The sequence below is a fragment of the Cricetulus griseus genome, chromosome 8, assembly GCF_003668045.3.
Source record: "Cricetulus griseus strain 17A/GY chromosome 8, alternate assembly CriGri-PICRH-1.0, whole genome shotgun sequence".
Classification (NCBI taxonomy): domain Eukaryota; kingdom Metazoa; phylum Chordata; class Mammalia; order Rodentia; family Cricetidae; genus Cricetulus; species Cricetulus griseus.
The window spans coordinates 24,047,991-24,067,092 of NC_048601.1; the positions used below are offsets into that span (position 1 = coordinate 24,047,991).

The 19,102-nt window shown below is 44.0% G+C and overlaps 2 protein-coding genes across 9 annotated transcripts in view; one reads left to right on the plus strand and one right to left on the minus strand.

Annotated features, from left to right (window-relative positions):
• Bcl2l13 (BCL2 like 13) overlaps positions 1 to 12,035 on the minus strand; it is a 48,648-nt gene extending 36,613 nt beyond the window's left edge. For 5 of the 6 annotated variants that reach the window (XR_003487650.2, XR_004770995.1, XM_027429317.2 and 2 more), the window contains exons 1-2: positions 11,896 to 12,035; positions 4,067 to 4,228 (exon numbers count right to left, since the gene is read on the minus strand). Coding sequence is in view for 4 of the 6 variants with exons in the window: in XM_027429317.2 (XP_027285118.1) it covers positions 4,067 to 4,178 (112 nt within the window). In the remaining 2 variants the exon portion in view is untranslated. Of the gene's footprint in view, positions 1 to 4,066; positions 4,229 to 10,709; positions 10,752 to 11,895 lie in introns of all 6 variants that reach the window. The other variant, XM_035448579.1, reaches the window with a different exon arrangement.
• Positions 11,410 to 19,102, plus strand: part of Atp6v1e1 (ATPase H+ transporting V1 subunit E1) — a 29,785-nt gene continuing 22,092 nt past the window's right edge. For 2 of the 3 annotated variants that reach the window (XR_004770996.1, XR_004770997.1), the window contains exons 1-2: positions 11,410 to 12,314; positions 16,436 to 16,613. The gene's annotated coding sequence lies outside the window, so the exon portion shown is untranslated. The remainder of the gene's footprint in view (positions 12,315 to 16,435; positions 16,614 to 19,102) is intronic. The other variant, XM_027429325.2, reaches the window with a different exon arrangement.

The following is a 19,102-nucleotide window of genomic DNA, read 5'->3' on the forward strand; positions in this document are numbered from 1 at the left end:
CCACCATCCAGCCGCTATGCCAGCTAACATACGCCAGCTAATATAGTACAGCTTTCCCACTATTTCACCTGTAAATACCAATGTGTCAGAGAAGAGAAGAAGAAAAGGAGTTTCAATATTCTGGCTTTATGGCACAATGGTGTAGATTATTTTGTTATCAGAAGGAGCAAAGTGTAGTGTTTACTACCCTGAAATAATAGAAAAATCATAAATATCACCAGACTATAATAAATACTCCCAATTTACACAGAATCAATGATAAGAAAAGTGAGAATACTAAAATGTGACGTTCAATATCAGCAGTATTTCTTTTCTTTTCTTTTCTTTTTTCCTGAGACAGGGTTTCTCTGTACAGCTTTGGCTATCCTGGATCTCACTCTGTAGACAAGACTGGCCTCAAACTCACTGAGATCCACCTGCCTCTGCCTCCCTAGTGCTGGGAATAAAGGCCAGGCTCAGCAGTATATCTTCAAAAAGAAAAAAATATAGAGAAGCCCTGTCTCAAAAACCAAAATAAAGAAAACCAGCCGGGTAGTGGTGGCTCACCTTTAATCCCAGCACTAGGGAGGTAGAGGCAGGTGGATCTCTGTGAGTTCGAGGCCAGGGTGATCTACAGAGCGAGTGTCAGGACAGAGCCACACAGAGAAACCTTGTATTGAAAAAATAAATAAATAACAACAAAAAAATGAAAACAAGACAAAGAAAGTAAGCTTCAAAGTGGTTCAGTTGGGAGCCAAGCAAGAATGATTAATGATGTTAATTAATCAGGCTGCATGCATTTAATAAGAACACAATAGAATTAAACTAGGAATCAGTAATTAAAAGACTAATGAAAAGAAAATCCCTGAGTGCCTGGAGATTAGTTAGTACACCTGTAAGTGACACAAAAGTCAAAGAGAAAAATCTGAAGAAAAAGAAAGCACTATTTTGATCCAAATAAAAATACAAGCCATATGTGGTGACAGAGGCAAGCGATTTTAGGCAGTGGAAGGCAATGGCATAAGTAAGCAAATCTAATCAACCAAGAACAGCTTGATAACCTGAGCACTTCTGACTACCCACGTGGCATTCAGTGTGTAGAACCTGTAAACTCCAAAGTTCCAGCAGTCTATCCACAACTGCATCCCTCCAGAAGGACTTAGGAAGTCTTAAAAGTACAAAGAGAAAGTTGGGAATGCTGGCCTAGGCCTTCAATCCCAGCATTCAAGAGATAGAGGCAGCTGGGCGGTGGTAGCATCGGGAGGCAGAGGCAGGTAGTTCTCTGTGAGTTTGATGCCAGCGTGGTCTCCAGAGTGAGTCCAAGGACAGCCAGAGTACACAGAGAAACCCTGTCTTGAAAAGAGACAGAGAGGGAATGGGGTGGGGGGTGAGTCTCTGCATTTGAAGCCAGCCTGTTCCTGCCAGGGCTACATAGACAGACTTTGTCTCAAAAAAAAAAAAGAAAGAAAGAAAGAAAGAAAGAAAGAATGAAGAAAAGAAAAAAGGGGGTGGGGGTGGGGGTACGACAGGTAGGACAAGAGCAAGACAGGTTTTGGGTTACTTTTGGTATTTTTCATTTGATGTTTTTACTTATTGTGTATGTGCACGTGTGTATACGTAGATATGTATATCTCAGCTCACATGCAGAAGTGGATGTTTTTCAGAGATCAGTTCTCAGGTCACCAGACTTGCACCACAAGCATCTTTATCCTCTGAGCCATCTTCCATCTTGTTAGCCCCAAATAATGTTACTAACAAACCCACTCTCACAATAACTAATCTATTCCCATGACAACCACCTGAGTTCCATCCCTGGTACCCATGGAAGGAGAGAACCAACTCCCACAAAACTGTCCTCTCTCTCTCACAGACACAGACACAGACACACACAGACACAGACACACACACACACACACACAAAATGTAATTATTTTTATATAAAGATGGGCACATACATTATACTACAAAGATTTATACTAAAAATAGCTTCTACCAGACATCGGATTTTTTTATATAAATTTAATATTCAATAGTCAATTAAAACTTGTTTTTTTTAACATAGTATGTCTGTGTGTAAGAACAGCATGTCACATGTCTGGAGTGTAGAGGACACTGGTTTTCTTTCTACCTGTGGGTTCCAAGGACAGAACTCAGACTGGCAAGCACCTTTCACCTACTGAGCCATTCCTCAAGTGTCTTGTTGACAGGATTGATTGCAGCTGCCAGGCTTCCAATTCTCTATGGAGATAAAACTGGACTTGAACTCCTGATCTTCCTGTTCCCACCTCCCAAGTGGGATTATACGTTTGTGCCACTACATTAAGACCAGTTACAACAACAACAATAAAAAAACAGGACCAGGCATTTGGACACAAACACACTGAATCCCAGCTTTCAAGCAGCACAGGCAAGTGTATGTCTGTAAGTTCAAGACCAGCATGGTCTTCATATTGAACTGAGCTCTGCCAAGGATACACACTGAGACCCTCTTACAAACAAAGGTGGAAGGAGAGAATCAACTACCAAAAATACTGTCCCCAACCTCCACATGTGTTTGCATACATGCACATACGCACACATGGTAAGAGCACTTGATGCTCTTGTAGAGATCTAGGTTCCATTTCCAGCATCCACACGGCAGTTCACAACCATCCATAACTCTAGTTCCAGGGATCCATTGCTCTCTTCTGACATCCACATGCACGAGACATGCACACGGTATACATACATGCACTCAAGCAAAGCACTCATACACATAAATCTTTAAAAGAAAAGAAAAAAAAGCCAGGCGTTGGTGATGCACACCTTTAATCCCAGCACTCAGAAGGCAGAGGCAGGTGGATCTCTGTGAGTTCAAGGCCAACCTGGTCTACAAGAGCTAGTTCCAGGACAGCCTCCAAAGCCACAGAGAAACCCTGCCTCAAAACCCCACCACCACCAAGCAAGCAAACAAACAAGCAAACAAAAGTCTGATGAAATGGCTAAGTAGGTAAAGATGCTTGCTGTGGTGGTCTGAAAGAAAATGGCCCTTGTAGGGAGCGGCACTATTAGGAGATATGGCTATGTTGGAGTAGGTAGGGCCTTGTTGAAAGAAGTGTGTCCCATGAGGGTGGAGTTTGAGGTCTCCTGCTCAAGCTATGCTCAGTGTGACACAGAGTTCCTTTGCTGCCTGCAGACCATGATGTAGGACTCTCAGCTCCTCCTCCAGACCATGTCTGCCTGCACACTGCCATGACCCACCATGATACTGGACTAAACACTGAGGCTATAAGCTAGTCACAATTAAATGTTTTCTTTTATAAGAGTAGCTGTGGTTGTGGTGTTTCTTCACAGCAATAGAAACCCTAAGACATTTGCCAAAAAGCCTGATGATCAGAGTTGGATTTCCAGTACCCACAGAGTCAATAGAAAGCATTGACTCCCAAACGTTGTCTTCTGACCACCACACACACACATCTTGGAATGTACACACCTGCACAAATACACACTTGTAGTGGCTTCTTGCTTTGCCAGTGAACTTGTGGTGGTGGCCACACCCTCTGAGCATGGTTTCAGGTTTAGACGTGACCCATTATAAGGTAGAGGAGGAGCTGGCTCAAGCTCTCCTGGGTTGCAGTGAGAGCATCAGAAGGGCAGAGGCGGCATCTTCTGGAGCAGTAAGACTGAGGCAGTTATTTCCTCTGTGCAATGCTTCGCTAATAAATACCTATTTATCATTTAGCTTGGGTCTGGTGGACTCATTTAAACCCTGCCTTCAATTTTTCTCTAAATCCAAGCATGTTGTTAACAGAAAAAGTCAGAGTTCCTGTCTCATATCAGCTGCCAGTAGGGTTTGCTGATGGAGGTGATGCCACTGCACACATACTTCAAGTAAATAAAATAAAAGTTTTAAAATGAAACAAGCCAAAATCAAAACAAACACCATTAAAAGAAGTTGCAACTAGAAGTAGGGTGGGATGGGATGATTAATTATTTCTATAATTAAAACTGCTTGATCTTATACATATAAATTACTTAGATGCAAATACTTCTACAGATCAAATCCTTATCATGAGCCAACATAACCACCATAAACCAAAGACGGTACCTTGGGATGAGGGACCTTCTTGTTTCCCCTGAGAGAGAAGTCCCAAGTAGCTGAGAACAACATACTTTGTTTCATAGTGAAATCCTAGAGGCACTGTAGTAGAGGACGCCATTGAACTGGCTGAAGGAGCTCCAAAGAGGTCTATTTATGGATGTTGGAAATCTAAAAACAAAAGGTTTCTTTCAGTTTAAAGTTGACTACAAACCAAGCAAGTTCCCCATTGATCCCAATTATTCATCTAACTCCCAAAGTAAATGTCACAACAGTTTTCTTTCCAATAACCTTTAAAAACTTAACTTTAATTTCTATACAAACAGTAACGTATTCAAATAAAAGATAAATTTTCCTTTGCTAGTTTTTTTTTCTATTTATTTGCTTTTGTACTGTCTTATAGGTGTCCATGTGGAGGTTAGAGGACAACTCTGTGGAGTCAGTACTCTACTCCCACCCTTACCTGGTTCTGGGAATGAAACTCAGGTTGCCAGGCCTGCATGGCGAGCACTTTACCTACTGAGTCATATCACTGGCTCTTCCTAATTATTTCTACACAACTGGCAAACACATAGGAAACATCCTGAACCCCATCACCACATGTGTTTCCTCATTTCTTTTAATAATAAATCACATAGCCGTGGCCTTTAATCTCAGCACTCAGGAGGCAGGGAGCTCAAGACCAGCCTGGTCTACAATATGAATTCCAGGACAGTCAGAGCTGTTACACAGAGAAACTCTGTCTCAAAAAAATCAATCAAATGCATCTTCTTAAAACATTAGCTGGACCCATGCTACACTGGAGAAGCCAGCTTCCAGCCCTCTGTTCCACTTGATGTGCTGTGCAGCTCGTCTGAGCAAGAGGGGCAGCTGTGTGTACAATTTGTGTATTTAGTTATTGGGTTTTTTTTTTTTTTTTTTTTTTTTTTTTTTTTTTTTTTTAAGACAACAGCTCATGCAGCCCAGGTTGGCCTAGAACTTCCTATGTAGTCAAGTACTGGGACTATAGGCAGCTGTCACCATGCCCAGCTAAAATTTAGTTTTTGGTTCTTGTGAGGTATGTGCAATTTGTGAATCTTTTCTTTTGGGAGATGGGGATGTTTTGTTTTGTGTTTTTCCAGACAGGGTTTCTCTGTATAGTCCTGGCTGTCCTGGCACTCACTTTGTAGACCAGGCTATCCTCAAACTCACAGAGATCCATCTGCCTCTGCCTCCCAGGTGCCAGAATTAAGCTATGTGTGTTGTAGTATTCCCCAGGACTCAGGAGGCAGAGGCAGGAAAACTAAGAGTTCTAGATCACTCTCAAGCCAGGAGTTGGTGGTGCACACCTTTGATCCCAGGGTAGGCTCCAAAGCCACAGAGAAACCCTGTCTTGAAAAAAACCAAAAAACCAAAAAACCAAAAAAAAAAAAAAAAGATCACTCTCAACTATATATTGAGTTTGAAGTCAGTCTTGGATACATAAGACCCTGTTTCAAAAAAACAAGTTGTTAATGGCCACGCTGGCAGCACACATTTTTAATCACAGTACTTAGAAGTAGAAGACAGATCTCTGTGAGTTGAAGGCCAGCTTGGTCTACATAGCAACTTCCAGGCTGGCCAGAGGTACACAGTGAGATCCTGTCTCAGACAAACAAAAAACAAATGTTTAAATATACAGATGGCTTTCTGAGTGTAGTGGGAGGTTGTTCTGAGGATCAAACAGAACCTCACATATGCCAGGTGCTCTATCCCAAGCTCATGTATGATCTTCTGTTTGGGTGTTTTTCTTTTGGACACGGGGGTCCTGCAATGTCACAGTCCTGGGACTTGTCGTGTTGCCTAAGCTGGTCTTGAACTTGCAGTAACACTCCTGCCTCTGTCTCACAAGACCTAGCATTACAATCTTGTGCTACCACACTCAAATTTTCCAGATATGATCTTAAATTCAAACAAATGGCAAATTCTAGGATCAGTAGAGGCTGGAGAGAGTAAAGGTATTGTCTTAACACAGCTAATACCTGTGTTAAGGATTTGAATACCCAGAACCCACATGAATGTGCACACACAAAACACACATACACATGAACACACAAACGAAAACAATCCTCCTGAAAAACACCTGAGGTTGAGCTCTGGCCTCCACATGCATGTGCACACACATGCAAAGATACTCATATGCATACATACATACATACATACACCCACAGACATACACACAAAATTAAATTTGTAAGATTGCAAAAACTATTCCAGTCAGCTGCATTGCTACAGTGAGGTGTCAAGTTAAAAATGCAGCAGACACCACTATTATCCTAGTGTTGATTGTCCCTTTCCAGTTAAAACATGCCTAATGGAACACTCTGGTTCAATCCTCTGTTAACAACTGCCCCAAATATCTGTACTCAGCAGTTGGCATTCACAGATAAAGCACTCACGGGGGAATTCCTAATATGAAACCCTACCCCGTACACACAGATTCTGACTTTCACAATAAGTATTTTAATCTTCCCATATAACAGCAAAACAAAATTCAGATACAGACTGCTTCATTCTAGGTACATGCTAGAGAAATGTAAACATGTCTACCCAAAATTTGTACTTGAATGTTCAAGGTCACTTTATACATAATAGCCACAAAGGAAACAGCATTTTTGTTGTTGTTCTTTTGGTTTTTTGAGACTGGGTTTATCTATGTAGCCCTGGCAGTCCTGGAACTCACTTCTTATAATCAGGCTGGCCTCGAATTCATAGAGATCCAACTGCTTCTGCCTCCCGAGCGCTGGAATTAAAGGTGTATGCCACCACTGCCATCTGGCAGGAAACAACTTTCAATTTATTTAAAAAATAAGGGTAGGTAGGTGTCTCAAGAGGTGACTTAATGTTTAAGAGCATGTATTATTTTGCAGAGGATCTAAGTTCAATTCCCAGCACTATGTCTAGCAGCTCACAGTGCAACACTGTGCATATTCCAATCCCAGGAAATTCAACACCTCTGCCTCCTCAGGTGGATACACACACTCACAGAGACACTATAATTAAAAGTAATATTCAGAATATAAGTCACATAAACTAGATACTGAGGTATAAACCTCTATGTCTAGATACTTGGAGAAGATGAAGTATGAGGGTCACCTGATATAAGTTTAAGGTATTGTCCAGCCAGGCAGTGGTGGTACACACCTTTAATCTCAGTACTCAGGGGAGACAGAGGTAGATGGATCTCTGAGTTCAAGGCCAGCCTGGTCTATACAGACTAAGTCCCAGGACAGCCAGGGCTACACAGAGAAATCCTGTCTTGAAAAATCAAAGCAAAACAAAAAAAGACTGTCTGAAAAATAGAAAATATTGGCTAGAATTGGGGAACACGCCTGTATTAGCAGCACATGGGGAGAAGGAAACAGGAAAATCTCAGGTTTGAGGTCAATGTAATCTACACATCAAGGTTCCATCTCAAATCTTTTCCCTGGAAAAAAAAACAAAACACAGTAACAAATGGTATAGTGGTGTATACCTTTTAAACCTAGCACTCAGGAGGCAAAAGCAGGCTGTTTCTGTGAGTTCCGAGCCAGCCAGGGCTACATAGTTAAGTCCCTGCCTTAAAAGGCATAGTGAAGAACTGAAAATGAAGGGGAAGCTAAAAAGAAAAGAAAAGTTCCCTAAAATGTCATATGTCCACACACTGCCAAATTCTACACACTGGAACATCATTTAGCTTTGAAAAGGAATAGCCAGGTGGTGGTGGCGCAAGCCTTTAATCCCAGCACTGGGGAGGCAGAGGCAGGCAGATCTATGTGAGTTCGAGGCCAGCCTGGTCTACAAAGCAAGTTCCAGGACAGCCTCCAAGCCACAGAGAAACCTGTCTTGAAAAACCATAAATAAATAAAGAAATAAAGTAGATGGCTTGAGAGTTGTTAGGAGCACTGGTTATTCTTCCAAAGGACTCAGGTTCAATTCCCAGCACCTACAAGGCAGCTCACAACTGTGTGTTGTTCCAGTCCCAGGGGATCAGACACCCTCACAAAGACATGAAGGCAGGCAAAACACCAACACATATAAAATAAAATAAATCATTTTTTAAAAAAGGAATAAAGTAATGGCTCACATTTACAATCTCAGTACTTTGGAGGCTGAGGCAAGAGGACTGCTAAGAGTTCAAGGCCAGCCATCAGTACAAAATGAGAGCCTGCCTTAAAAAGCAGAAAAGAAAATCAGTGGTTGTATGTGGTAAAGAAGTGAGAGGAGCAGGAATAAAAAAATGGCTACCGCCAAGCATGGTAGCATACACCTATAACCCTAGCAATGAAACTGTGGCAAATGTATCCAAAGTTCAAGCCTGGGCCACACAGAGATTTTTGTCTCAAAAAATAACAGAAGAACCATTGCCAAGTGGTATGGGGTTTCTTTTAGAAGTGATGAAAACTCCAATAATGGTTGCACAACTCTGAATGTGCTAAAAGTCATTACATTACACAACTGTAAATAGTATAGTAAATTAATTATATCTCAGTGAAGCTGCTAGACAATGAGCTGCTCTCAGCCAGCCATAGTGGATCACAACTGTAATCCTATCACTCAGAAGGCTAAGCAATATCGCCACCAATTTGAAGTCAGACTGAGCCTCACAGTGAGTTCCAGACCAGCCTGAGCTACATACAGTATGAGATGCTCTCTCATAAAAACAACACAAAAATTTCAGTTACTATTGGATTAAGTGTGTAGCTCAGAAGTAGAGCACATAAAAACCTGAAGACCTGTATTCTATGACCAGCACCACAAAAACAAAAAGCAGGTAACAACAAAAGGGGCTGGAGTGTATCTCCATGAGCTCTCAGCATGTAAAAGGACAGTGGTTTGATCCCTAATATAAAAACCCAACTTCTGAAAATATTACTCTTGACCCAGATTTGGGTGGTTCGGGTCTGTAATTCTAGCCACTTAGGCTGAGACAGGAGGATCACAGTTCAAGACCAGACAAGGACTATATAGGGGCACCCTATCTAAAAAATTCTTGGTGTTGGAGCTGAAGAGAAGGCTCGGAGGTTAAGAGTATCTGCTGTTCTTGCAGAGGACCTGGGTTTGGTTCCCAGCACCCACATGGTGATTCACAGCCGTCCGACCTCCGGTTCCTGTAGGTGTTCCCTATTCTGACCTCTGCTGGCACCAGGCACGCAGAGTGCGCATAGACACAGGCAAAACACTCACATAGAATAATTTTATGTCTAAAATATTTCATAAGAAACAATGCAGAAAAACATTTGATAGTGTGACAAGATGGCTCCATTGTAAGTAAAGCTGCTTGCTGCCAAGTCTGACCAATTCCCAGAATCCACACGGTAGAAACAGAGAACCAACTCACCCCTACATCAGCTTGTGATACATAAAACCCTGTCACACACACCCAAAAAAAAATAAAGGAAGAAAAAAATTTTAAAGTGTGTTAAAGGACATGAATACAAGTGCCCACAAAGGTCAGAGGTGTGAGACCCCCTGGAGTGAGGGTTACAGGCAGTTGTAAGCTGTCTGATGTGGGTACTGGGAATCAAACCCAGGTCCTCAGGAAAAGCAGTATGTGCTCCTAACCACTGAGCCATCTCTCCAGCCCTGTTTTTTTTTTTTTTTCTTACGACAGGGTCTAACTTTTAGCCCAGGGTGGTCTCCCAGCAATCTCACCCAGCCTCCCCAGTATTTACATTCCCAGGAGTGCCTGCCTTTTATAAGATGAAAAAGCTGTTTAGTGAGAGCAGTACAAGAATGAGAAGTTAAAAGGAGTGAGGGTAGGAATGACAAAAACAAACTACATACTTATGCAAAATTGTCAAATAATAACACTTTTTAAGATGGTTAGATTTGCCATATGGTGGTGGCATACACCTTTAATCCCAGCACTCAGGAGGCAGACCTCTGTGAGTTTGAGGCCAGCCTGGTCTACAGAGAGAGTTCCAGAACAGGCTCCAAAGCTACAGAGAAACCCTGTCTCAAAAAGAAAAAAAAAAAAAGATGGCTGGATTTAACCTTACACATTATTTGGCTGAATTCAATTTCCAGGGCACACTTGAAGATACAGGCCATTTAAGGTAGGTGTGGCAGCCTCCCCTGGAATTCCAGCACTAGGGAGGGTGATTTAGGAGGACTACTAAAAGTTCAAGGCTAGCCTGAAGCACAGACTGAAACAGTCTCAAAACAAACCAAGGGCTAATGAAATGATTCAGCGTTAAAAGCAACTTGAGTTTAATCTCCAGAACCCATATATAAAGATGGAAAGAGAAAAAGAACTACCAAAGTTGCCTACTGGCTGTGGATGGTGGCACAGGCCTTGAAAGGTAGAGGCAGGCAGATGTCTGTGACTTTGAGGCCATCCTGGTCTATACAGGAAGCTCCAGGAAAACCAGGACTATATAGAAAACTTTCCTGCATCCCCCCACTCCCCCAAAAACAATGTTACCCACTGCCCTACACACGTGTATCCAAACATACATCTACATCCACAATAATAATACGTTTAATTCAATTTTTTAAAGGGACAGACATGGTTGGGTACTCCTGGATCTCAATACAAGGGAGGAAGGGAGGAGGATGAGTTCAGCTGGGATACATAAGATCAAAAAACAAAACAAAACAAATGATATTTTAAGGACTATGAGCTATCTGGAAAAAATATTTAGAATAGTACCTGATTATTCAGAGCAGGGGAACCTGCGAAGTCCTCATCTGCCTATTATATACAGAACAATAGTTTAAGCATTTTCAATTCACTGTTATAAACATGAAGGATACATTAATCTAATTGCATGTATGAAATATAAGTGGTTCCCTACCCACAAACTTGCTTAACTTTCCCGTGTGTTAAAAAAAAAAGGTGGAGGGGGAGGCATCTCAAGGGTGTGGCAATTCATGTAAGGTCACACAAGTTAGGGCAGAGAGCGTCAACATTCTGGTTTATGCCAAGCCTCCAAGGGAAATATTAGAAATTTTGCAAAGCGTTTTTTTTTTTTAAACATCAGAAAGAAGAGGGGCCTGTCATCATAGTTCAAAACTTTTAAACACTGAGTGTAAGACAGATCTTTGAGATAAACACTTGTTCATGGGAATGGTGAATTGCTTAACAAAGCTATCAGCAAAGAGCATATGAATTGCTGGGCAGAGTCGTCCAATTTTTACCCCTTAAAGTAAAAGCCCGGGCTTAAAAAGTCCAGGCTTCCTCCTGCACGGCGCTATACTATAAAGGCAAGAAATGAGGGATCCCGTGGGGATATGGGGAGGACTTTTAAGAAGGCAAAGAAGAATGAGCGTGAACGGTTATCCATCGCCTCCACGGGGTTAAGAAAGCCTGTTGGTTGTGGTGTCCTGGGGTTGGGGGTGGAGTGGGAACGGGTGTCAAAACTGCAGCGCTAACCCTGAGAAACAGGACTCGGAGCGCTGTGGCAAGAAAGCACTAGCGAAGCTAATCTATAATCGTCCTAAGTGAACGGCACACACTTCCCTCCTCCAAGAACGAAGGCACGTCTCCCAGTCCAGACCCCCAAACGGACCCCGGTCCTCCGAGCGAAGGTCTGGGTGAGGGGCAGAATGGAGAGCAAGGGTGAGTCCCTGGCGCCGCAGGCAGCCAGCCACACAGCCCGTCCAAAAGCCACCCACCGTGGGGGCACGCTGGACAGGTCCACCAGCCCCGAGCAGTGCCCACAAGCCCCGACAAGCCCCGGCAGAGCAGCTCGGTCCTCGCTCCCTCCCGCCTGCTCTCCCCGCGTCCGGGGCAGCACCGGGCGGTCGGCTCGGGGGGTCTCTAGACCCCCTTCCTCCGCGGGCGAAAACCCGCTCCGCCACCCAGCAGGACCTTCCCGGAATCCCACTCCCCTCACCTGGCGCCAGCCCTGCCCCAGAAGGGATGAAGGAGACGGCGGCCGCAGCAGGTGCTTCCCACAGGGTCCGGGAGCGGCGGTGGCTGCTTCGAACCGCGGCCCTAATCTACCGCCACCGCCATGTTGGACGGTGAGGTCACCCCTGCGCGCTTCCGTCACGGCCCGCGTGGGGGAGCGGGGCTGGGGCGCGGAGCCGAGCCGGAAGTCCGAGGCTCGGTCCGCTGGAGCGGAAGCGGTGACCCTGCTGCCCGCTGGTCAGTCCGCGCAGGCGTGACCTGCGTACGGAGCTGTCCCTCGGCCTCTCTTTGCAGGAGCCGGGGGAGAAATAGATTCCTGGACTTCAGAAATGCCTTCGCTAAGTCATTTCCGGTGCCGAGTAGCGCTAAGATGAGGTAGACACCGCCCGCCTGCTCAGCCCGGTGTGGAACGAGCGGCTGGTGGCGTCGCAGACCTGTGCATTCCGGGAGTGCCCAAGCCCGCGCGGGTTGCCTGTCAGTACAGCAATCGCGGGCGCTGCCGGGTTCGGGCTCTCAGCCACCTACCTGCCAGGAGGTTGTCCTGAAAGTTGGAAAAGCAACTTAAAAGACAGGACTGACAGACGGGTCTAGAGCCCAGACACCGTGGTGGTAAAGGGCTCTTTTAGTAATAATACATTTCTACTTACAAGGCCTAGCAAAGCTGCCTGGGATGAAGTTCGTGCTGATGAATGCTTGTTTTCTGGGCTTCGTGAAAGCATGTAGCAGTCCAACCTGTGCTCCGAGATAAGCTGTGAATGCTTCCCACCCCCCCCCCAAAAAAAAAAAACATAATAGATTTACGTAAAAGATGAGGGGGTATGTGTAACCTGATTATCTAGTTTTCAGAGTATGAACTTTGCAGAAAGCATCTGTGTCTCAATGTGAAAAGATCAAGATATCTAGGTTAAAAGACGAGCATCCTGCTTTTGTTCTTAAGATGAAGTAACAAAGACAGCATGGAAGATTAGGAGTTAGGAAAAAGGCGGTTGTAACCAATCAGATCAGAAAGTGATAAATGTGCCCAGCTGCTTGTACAGGCCTGTAATCCCAACACTCAGAAGGCGAGGTAGGAGGATTGCCATAAATTACAGGTTGATGGGGTCTCCAAAGCTATTTCCAAGCGGTCAAGACTACATAGTGTAGCCGTGAGGTGGTGGCGCCCGCCTTTAATCCCATCACTTTGAAGACAGATGCAGACAGATCTCTGTGAGTTCAAGGCCATCCTGGTCTACAGAGCAAGTTCCAGGACAGCCAGGACCACACAGAGAAGCCCTGTCTCAAAAGAAAAAAACAAAAATCACAGTAACAATGGCAGCACAATTACAAGCATACTGAATTCTATTTAGTGGTATGCTTTTGTTGTTGGTTTTCTGGGACTGTGTCCTATGCTGACCTCAAACTTGTTCTGTAGCCTAGCATGACTTTGAATCTCATCCTGCCTCTGTCTCCTATGTGCTGGAAACTCAGGTTTATACTAGCATGTGGGTGCCTAGTGTCAGAAGAGGGCGTTAGATCACCTAGATCTGGATTTGTCAATGTTTGTGAGCTGTCATGTGGGTTCGAAGAAATCAAGCCTGGATCCTTAGGAAGAACAGCACTTAGAAGAGGGCAGGAGGGCCAAAAGTTCAAGATCATCTGCAGCTGCATACCGAGTTTTAGGCCAGCCTACACTACCTTGTCGTTAACAGAAATGGATTTGCCTGTTTTGCTGACTTGCTCCTGTCCACCAGCTTGGGAATAGGTGAGAACAGTGAGCATGCAGATCCATCGTTTGTGAGTAACCTGACAGGAATTTAGGCCAGCAGTTTTCATAGACGAAAGCAAATACAATTACACAAGAATAGACTTGTTTCTTAAAATTCATTTGAAAATTTGTTTTAAATAGTTTCTCTACGAGAACCAAGATAAGACTGGGTTTAGGAAAATATGAATTGGTTAATACTTGCAGGTTTAGTATGCTCTTAGATTTAAACAAAACACTTTTTTTGAGACAGTCTTACTGCTTAAACCAGGCTGGTATGGAACTTTACAAATCGCTGCCTCTACTTTCCCAAGTGTTAGGATTATAAGAGTATACACCTGTTCTGTACTGTCTGAAGAACGAACGATCTGTGCTAGCGGTGCTGTCAGTTTAGAATCAGATATTAAAATATCATTGAATAAGTAGTTTTCAACATCCAGCAAGGGACAACTGAGATAGCATGATTGAGAAAGTAAAAGGTAACTCACAAGCATCCAGCAAGAATTGACTGGGGAAGTTGAGGCAGTCAGCAGGAATTCCCAGTTAAAATTTCTCTCCATAGGTGAATTGTCTATGGAACACATAGCTGAGCGTCCAGCTTCCAGGTCCTACTGAAGGTATTTTTATATGATGGGAAACAGTAACCTCTGTTGGAAATTATTTACCTTCCAAATGTTCTCAAAGGACATGATGTTTTAATTCAGTTGCTTTAATGGTAACTTACCTCATTGTCAGAGCTAGGGGGCCAGCCTGCTGAAGAAAGAGGTGTTTTGGAGAACAGTTGAAATAAACACGCTGCACCCCGAGAGGATGGCCTCTTTAAAGCCCCCTTTCCATAAGTACATTTCAGTCACTGTACCTGAATTATGTGGACTTTTTCATAGCATTGTTCTCAAAACAAAGTAACACAAAAACTACTTACTTAGCACTTACATTGTAATTGGCATTAAAAGTAGTATAGAGGGGGCTGAAAAAAATATTTACTAACCCAGAGATTATCTCTACAAAGGTACCACATCCTTATCAGGCAAGACTTGGCTTGCTCCTTGATAAATCAGCAAATGACTGCCCAACTAGTTGTTTACAAGCCTTAACACTGGGGAGAAGGAAGCTACACAAAGGGAAGAGATATCACATCTGCAATTCCATTTAATTTTATGTAGCTCAGATGCTTGGAACTCACCATCTTCTTACTTCAATCTTCCAAGTGCCAGGATTAGTATGTGCTACTGTGCCAACATTCTATTCTGTTGGTTTATTTTGGTTTGTTTAAGTTTGTTAATATCCTCCAGCTTCAACCCCTCAATGTTGAGATTACAGGTGAACAACACCATGCCTGGCTATTTATTTATTTAGGGTATGTTCCCTGAAGCCCAGGCTGGCCTTGAACTTGCTATGTAGATGAGAATGACTTTGAACTGTTGGTTCTCCTGCCTTTGCCTCCTAAATGCTGGGATTACAGATATAAGGATACTACCCTAACTTAATTTGCTTCTTTTTTTTTTTTTTTGCACCCCCCCCCTCCTACCAGATAGGGTTTCTCTCTGTGACTTCTCTGGCTGTTCTGAAACTCACTCTGTGGAATAGGCTGGCCTTGAACTCTCAGAGATCATCAGCCTGTCTCTGCCTCCTGAGTGCTGGGATTAAAAGTGTGTGACACCACCAGGCAGCTGACTTAATTTACTTTTAAAATAAAGTGGTGAGTGTCAGATCTCAGTGCATATGTTCAGAAAGGGCAGTCTTGGCTCCACCCAGGCTAGACTATAGGATTTCTTGGCAGTTAGATACAAAGTCTGCCGAAAGGGGTCGTTTCCCTTGCCTCTGGCAGAAGGGACTTGTGACTGTCGTTGGCAAACTCCTGTGGTTACATGTCAAAGCCCATGCTGCCTAAACCTCCAGGCTCCCTAAACCCTTGTTTAAACTTGTTACACATCTCAGAGTCTTGGCCTTTCTCACCTCCTACCCATCCTCCTTATATGTCCCATGATTTTGCCATGTCAGATTCCCTAGTCCTGGCCGTGTCCAGTCTGCTTCTTTTTCTCTCAGCTCTGGACTCTTCCAGATGCCCTTACCCTTAAGCGTGGAGTAACCACTCTCTGGGGTTTCTTTACCATCCCCTCACTTAAAGTGAGCACAGTGGTATGTGCAGGAAGATCATTTCAGCCCAGGAGTTCAGAGGCAGAAAGACCTCCTCTCTAAACTAAGGGATAAACAAGAAGTCTTAGGCTGACAAGATGGCTAAGATGGAAAAGAAGCATTTGCAACCAAACTTGACAACTGAGTCAGTCTCTTCTTGAGACTTTATGCATGGCAGGCATGAATCATTAGGGGGTCAAGTTTCTGATGGTTTGAGCCTGTTCCTTAAAAAGAGGAACTTTCAAAAGGCACTAGGTTGCATGCAGCCAGGGTTTGTTAAGCAGTTTGAGGTCCTGCTCAGAGGCAGCAGGGGGCTACTGTGAGGCTAAAGCAGCCTTAAAATAGATTACCACAGCCGTCCATCTCAGAATAGCATCTCCAGTCTCCAGTTTGAGGCCAGCCTGAGCTATACAGAGAGATCTTGTCACCAGTAGAGTAATCCAGAATCTAAATTTTAGACAATTGTGTACCATGTTCTGCCATTCCAAAACTGAGCATTAACACGGGTCACATTTACCTAAAGTTTCTTTCATTTCATTTATTTATTTGTGTGTGTATGGTGGTGATTGCCTGTACACTATGACTTTCATGTGGTGGTCAGAGGTAAACTTTCAAGAGTTGATGGTTCTCTCCTTCCACCACACAGGTCCCAGAGAGAAAAAAAATGTATTCTTCATCAAAATGAGTTATCTGCCTAACCATAAGGATATGAACCCACACGGTATCTATCAGTATCAGGTGAAACCACCCGATAACACATAAGAACTATCCTTTCGCTGGGCGTGGTGGCACATGCTTTTATTTCCAGTACTCAGGAGGAAGAGGTAAGTAGAACAGTTTGAGTTCTAGGCCAGCCTGGTCTATAGACTGAGTTCCAGGACAGCCAGGGCCACACATAAAGAAACCCTGTCTCCAAAACAAAACCACCACCAACAAAATATTTCCTCTTAACTACTGTCTTAGTTAGGGTTTCTATTGCTGCAACAAAACACCATGGACCAAAAAGCAAGTTGAGGAAAAGAGGGTTTATTTGGCTTCCACTTTCACTCTGCTGTTCTCCACCAAAGGAAGACAGGACAGGAACTCAACAGGGCAGAAATCTGGAAGCAGGCAGAGGCCACGGAGGAGTGCTGCTTACTGGCTTGCTCCCTGAGGCTTGCTCAACCTGCTTTCTTATGGAACCCAGGACCACCAGCCCAGGGATGGCACCATCCACTATGAGCTGGGCTCTCCTCCATTGATCACTAATTGAGAAAAATGCTTTACAGCTGGATCTCATGTAGGCTCCTTCCTCTCTGATAACTCTAGCTTATGTCATGTTGACACAAAACCAACCAATACATTAAAAAGAGCTTTCTTGCCAGGCATTGGTGGCTCACACCTTTAATCCCAGCACTCGGGAGGCAGAAGCAGGCAGATTTCTGTGAGTTCGAGGCCAGCCTGGTCTATAGAACGAGTTGCAGGACAACCTCCAAAGCAATACAGAGAAACCCTGTCTTAAAAAACAAAAACAAAAAGAGCTTTCTCTTCCCCCCCCCCCCCCAACTCCCAGGCAGAGCAAACCCTTCCTGGTGAACTTGCCTGTTTGTTTTTTGTTGTTGTTGTTTTTTGAATAGGCTTTGGAGCCTATCCTGGCACTCACTCTGTAGACCAGGCTGGCCTCGAACTCACAGAGATCCGCCTGCCACCAATGCCTGGCTAAACTTGTCTGTTTTTGCAGTATCTCTTTAAATCCCTCTTTTCTGTCAGTCTGGTCTTAATTCATTCTCAGCTTGCACAGCACTGGCCTGTCAGTGTTATTCCTGTGGCAAAGATCTCCATAGCTGAGCTTCCTGAATGCAGGGGATGTAGGAGTCAGAGACAGGCCTAGACAACATAGAGATGTCTCATCTAAAAAAATAAAACTTGATGGTATACCTGGCAGCACTCCTTAAAAATCAGAAGATACTCAGAAACAGAGGTCTGCTGTTCCAGCCCAGTTGGTTAGAGCACTTGCTTTGCATGCTCAGGGCATATGTTTAATTCCTAATGCCACATAAATATTGAACAGAGCCGTATCTGAAATCCCAGCATTGGGGAGATGGAGGCGGGAAGGTAAAGTCAATGTTATCCTTGGCAACATTGCTAGTTCCAAGGCCAGCCTGAGATACGTTATACCCTGTCTTAAACAAACAAAAAACCTTTCTGGATTGAGGGTGTAGTGTAGTACTATAAAAAGTTTTAAGGAAAATTTCTTAGTCCAATTATAATTTGTAACTTTAACATACCAAAACCAGAACAACTGGTGTAGTGATATATTATTTATGATCCATTAAAGCAAAGTCAGCCACAAACCATAGCAGCCAGGCACACACCTTTAATCCCAGCAGCCAAAAGCTAGGATGTGGTGGTACACACATTTAATCCTAGGACTCTGGATTAAGAGGTAGATGGATCTTTCTGAGTTCAAGGCCACCCAGAGATACATGAGATTGAATCTGTCTAAAAGAGTAACAGATCACACATCTTTTATCCCAGCACTAGAGGGCTATAAAAGATAGAAGCAGGGTCTTCAGTATTGAGGTATTCATTCTCTAGCCACACTGAGAGGCAGCAGAATCAGCCCATTCAGCCTGAGGTAGTGGCAAGATCTAGTGGCCTGCTGCTTTGCTTTTCTGATCTTCAACTTGAAGTTTGAAGCCCAATATCAGTCTCTGGATGTTTTGTTTTTTTATGTTACAACTGGGAAATCCCCCAGATCCCAGATACAGAGCGGGTTCTGAGACTCCAACCAACAGTGTCATCAATAGCACATAGAAAAAGGGAAGTGAAGCTGGGCATGATGGTGCGGACATCTAACCCTAGCATTTTTTAATGTTTTGTTGGTGTTTTGAGACAGGGTCTCGTGCAGCCCAGTCTGGTCTCAGGCTCACCCTGTAGCTGAAGGTGACCTTGAACTTGTGATGGGATTGGACAGGTTCAGTGTGATATGACTGTAGACAGATCTTAGATTTGATTCTCCTGCCTCCCCCTCCTGAGTGCTGGGACTACTGGCATGAGCCACCAGATCCAGTTTACTAGGTGCTGGGGATTGAACCCATAGCTTGTTCAAGGTCATCTTCAACTATAGTGTGTTTAAGGACAGTGTGGACTACATGAGATTCTGTCTCAAAAAGGAAGGGCCGGGGAGATAGATGGTTCAGTGGGTAAAGACGCTTGCCACCAAGCCTGATGACTTTAGCTCAATTCCTAGAACCCACACGGTGGAAAGAGAGAACCAGCTCCCCCAAGTTGTCCTCTGACCTCCACACTCGAGCTGCAGAACACCAGTGAT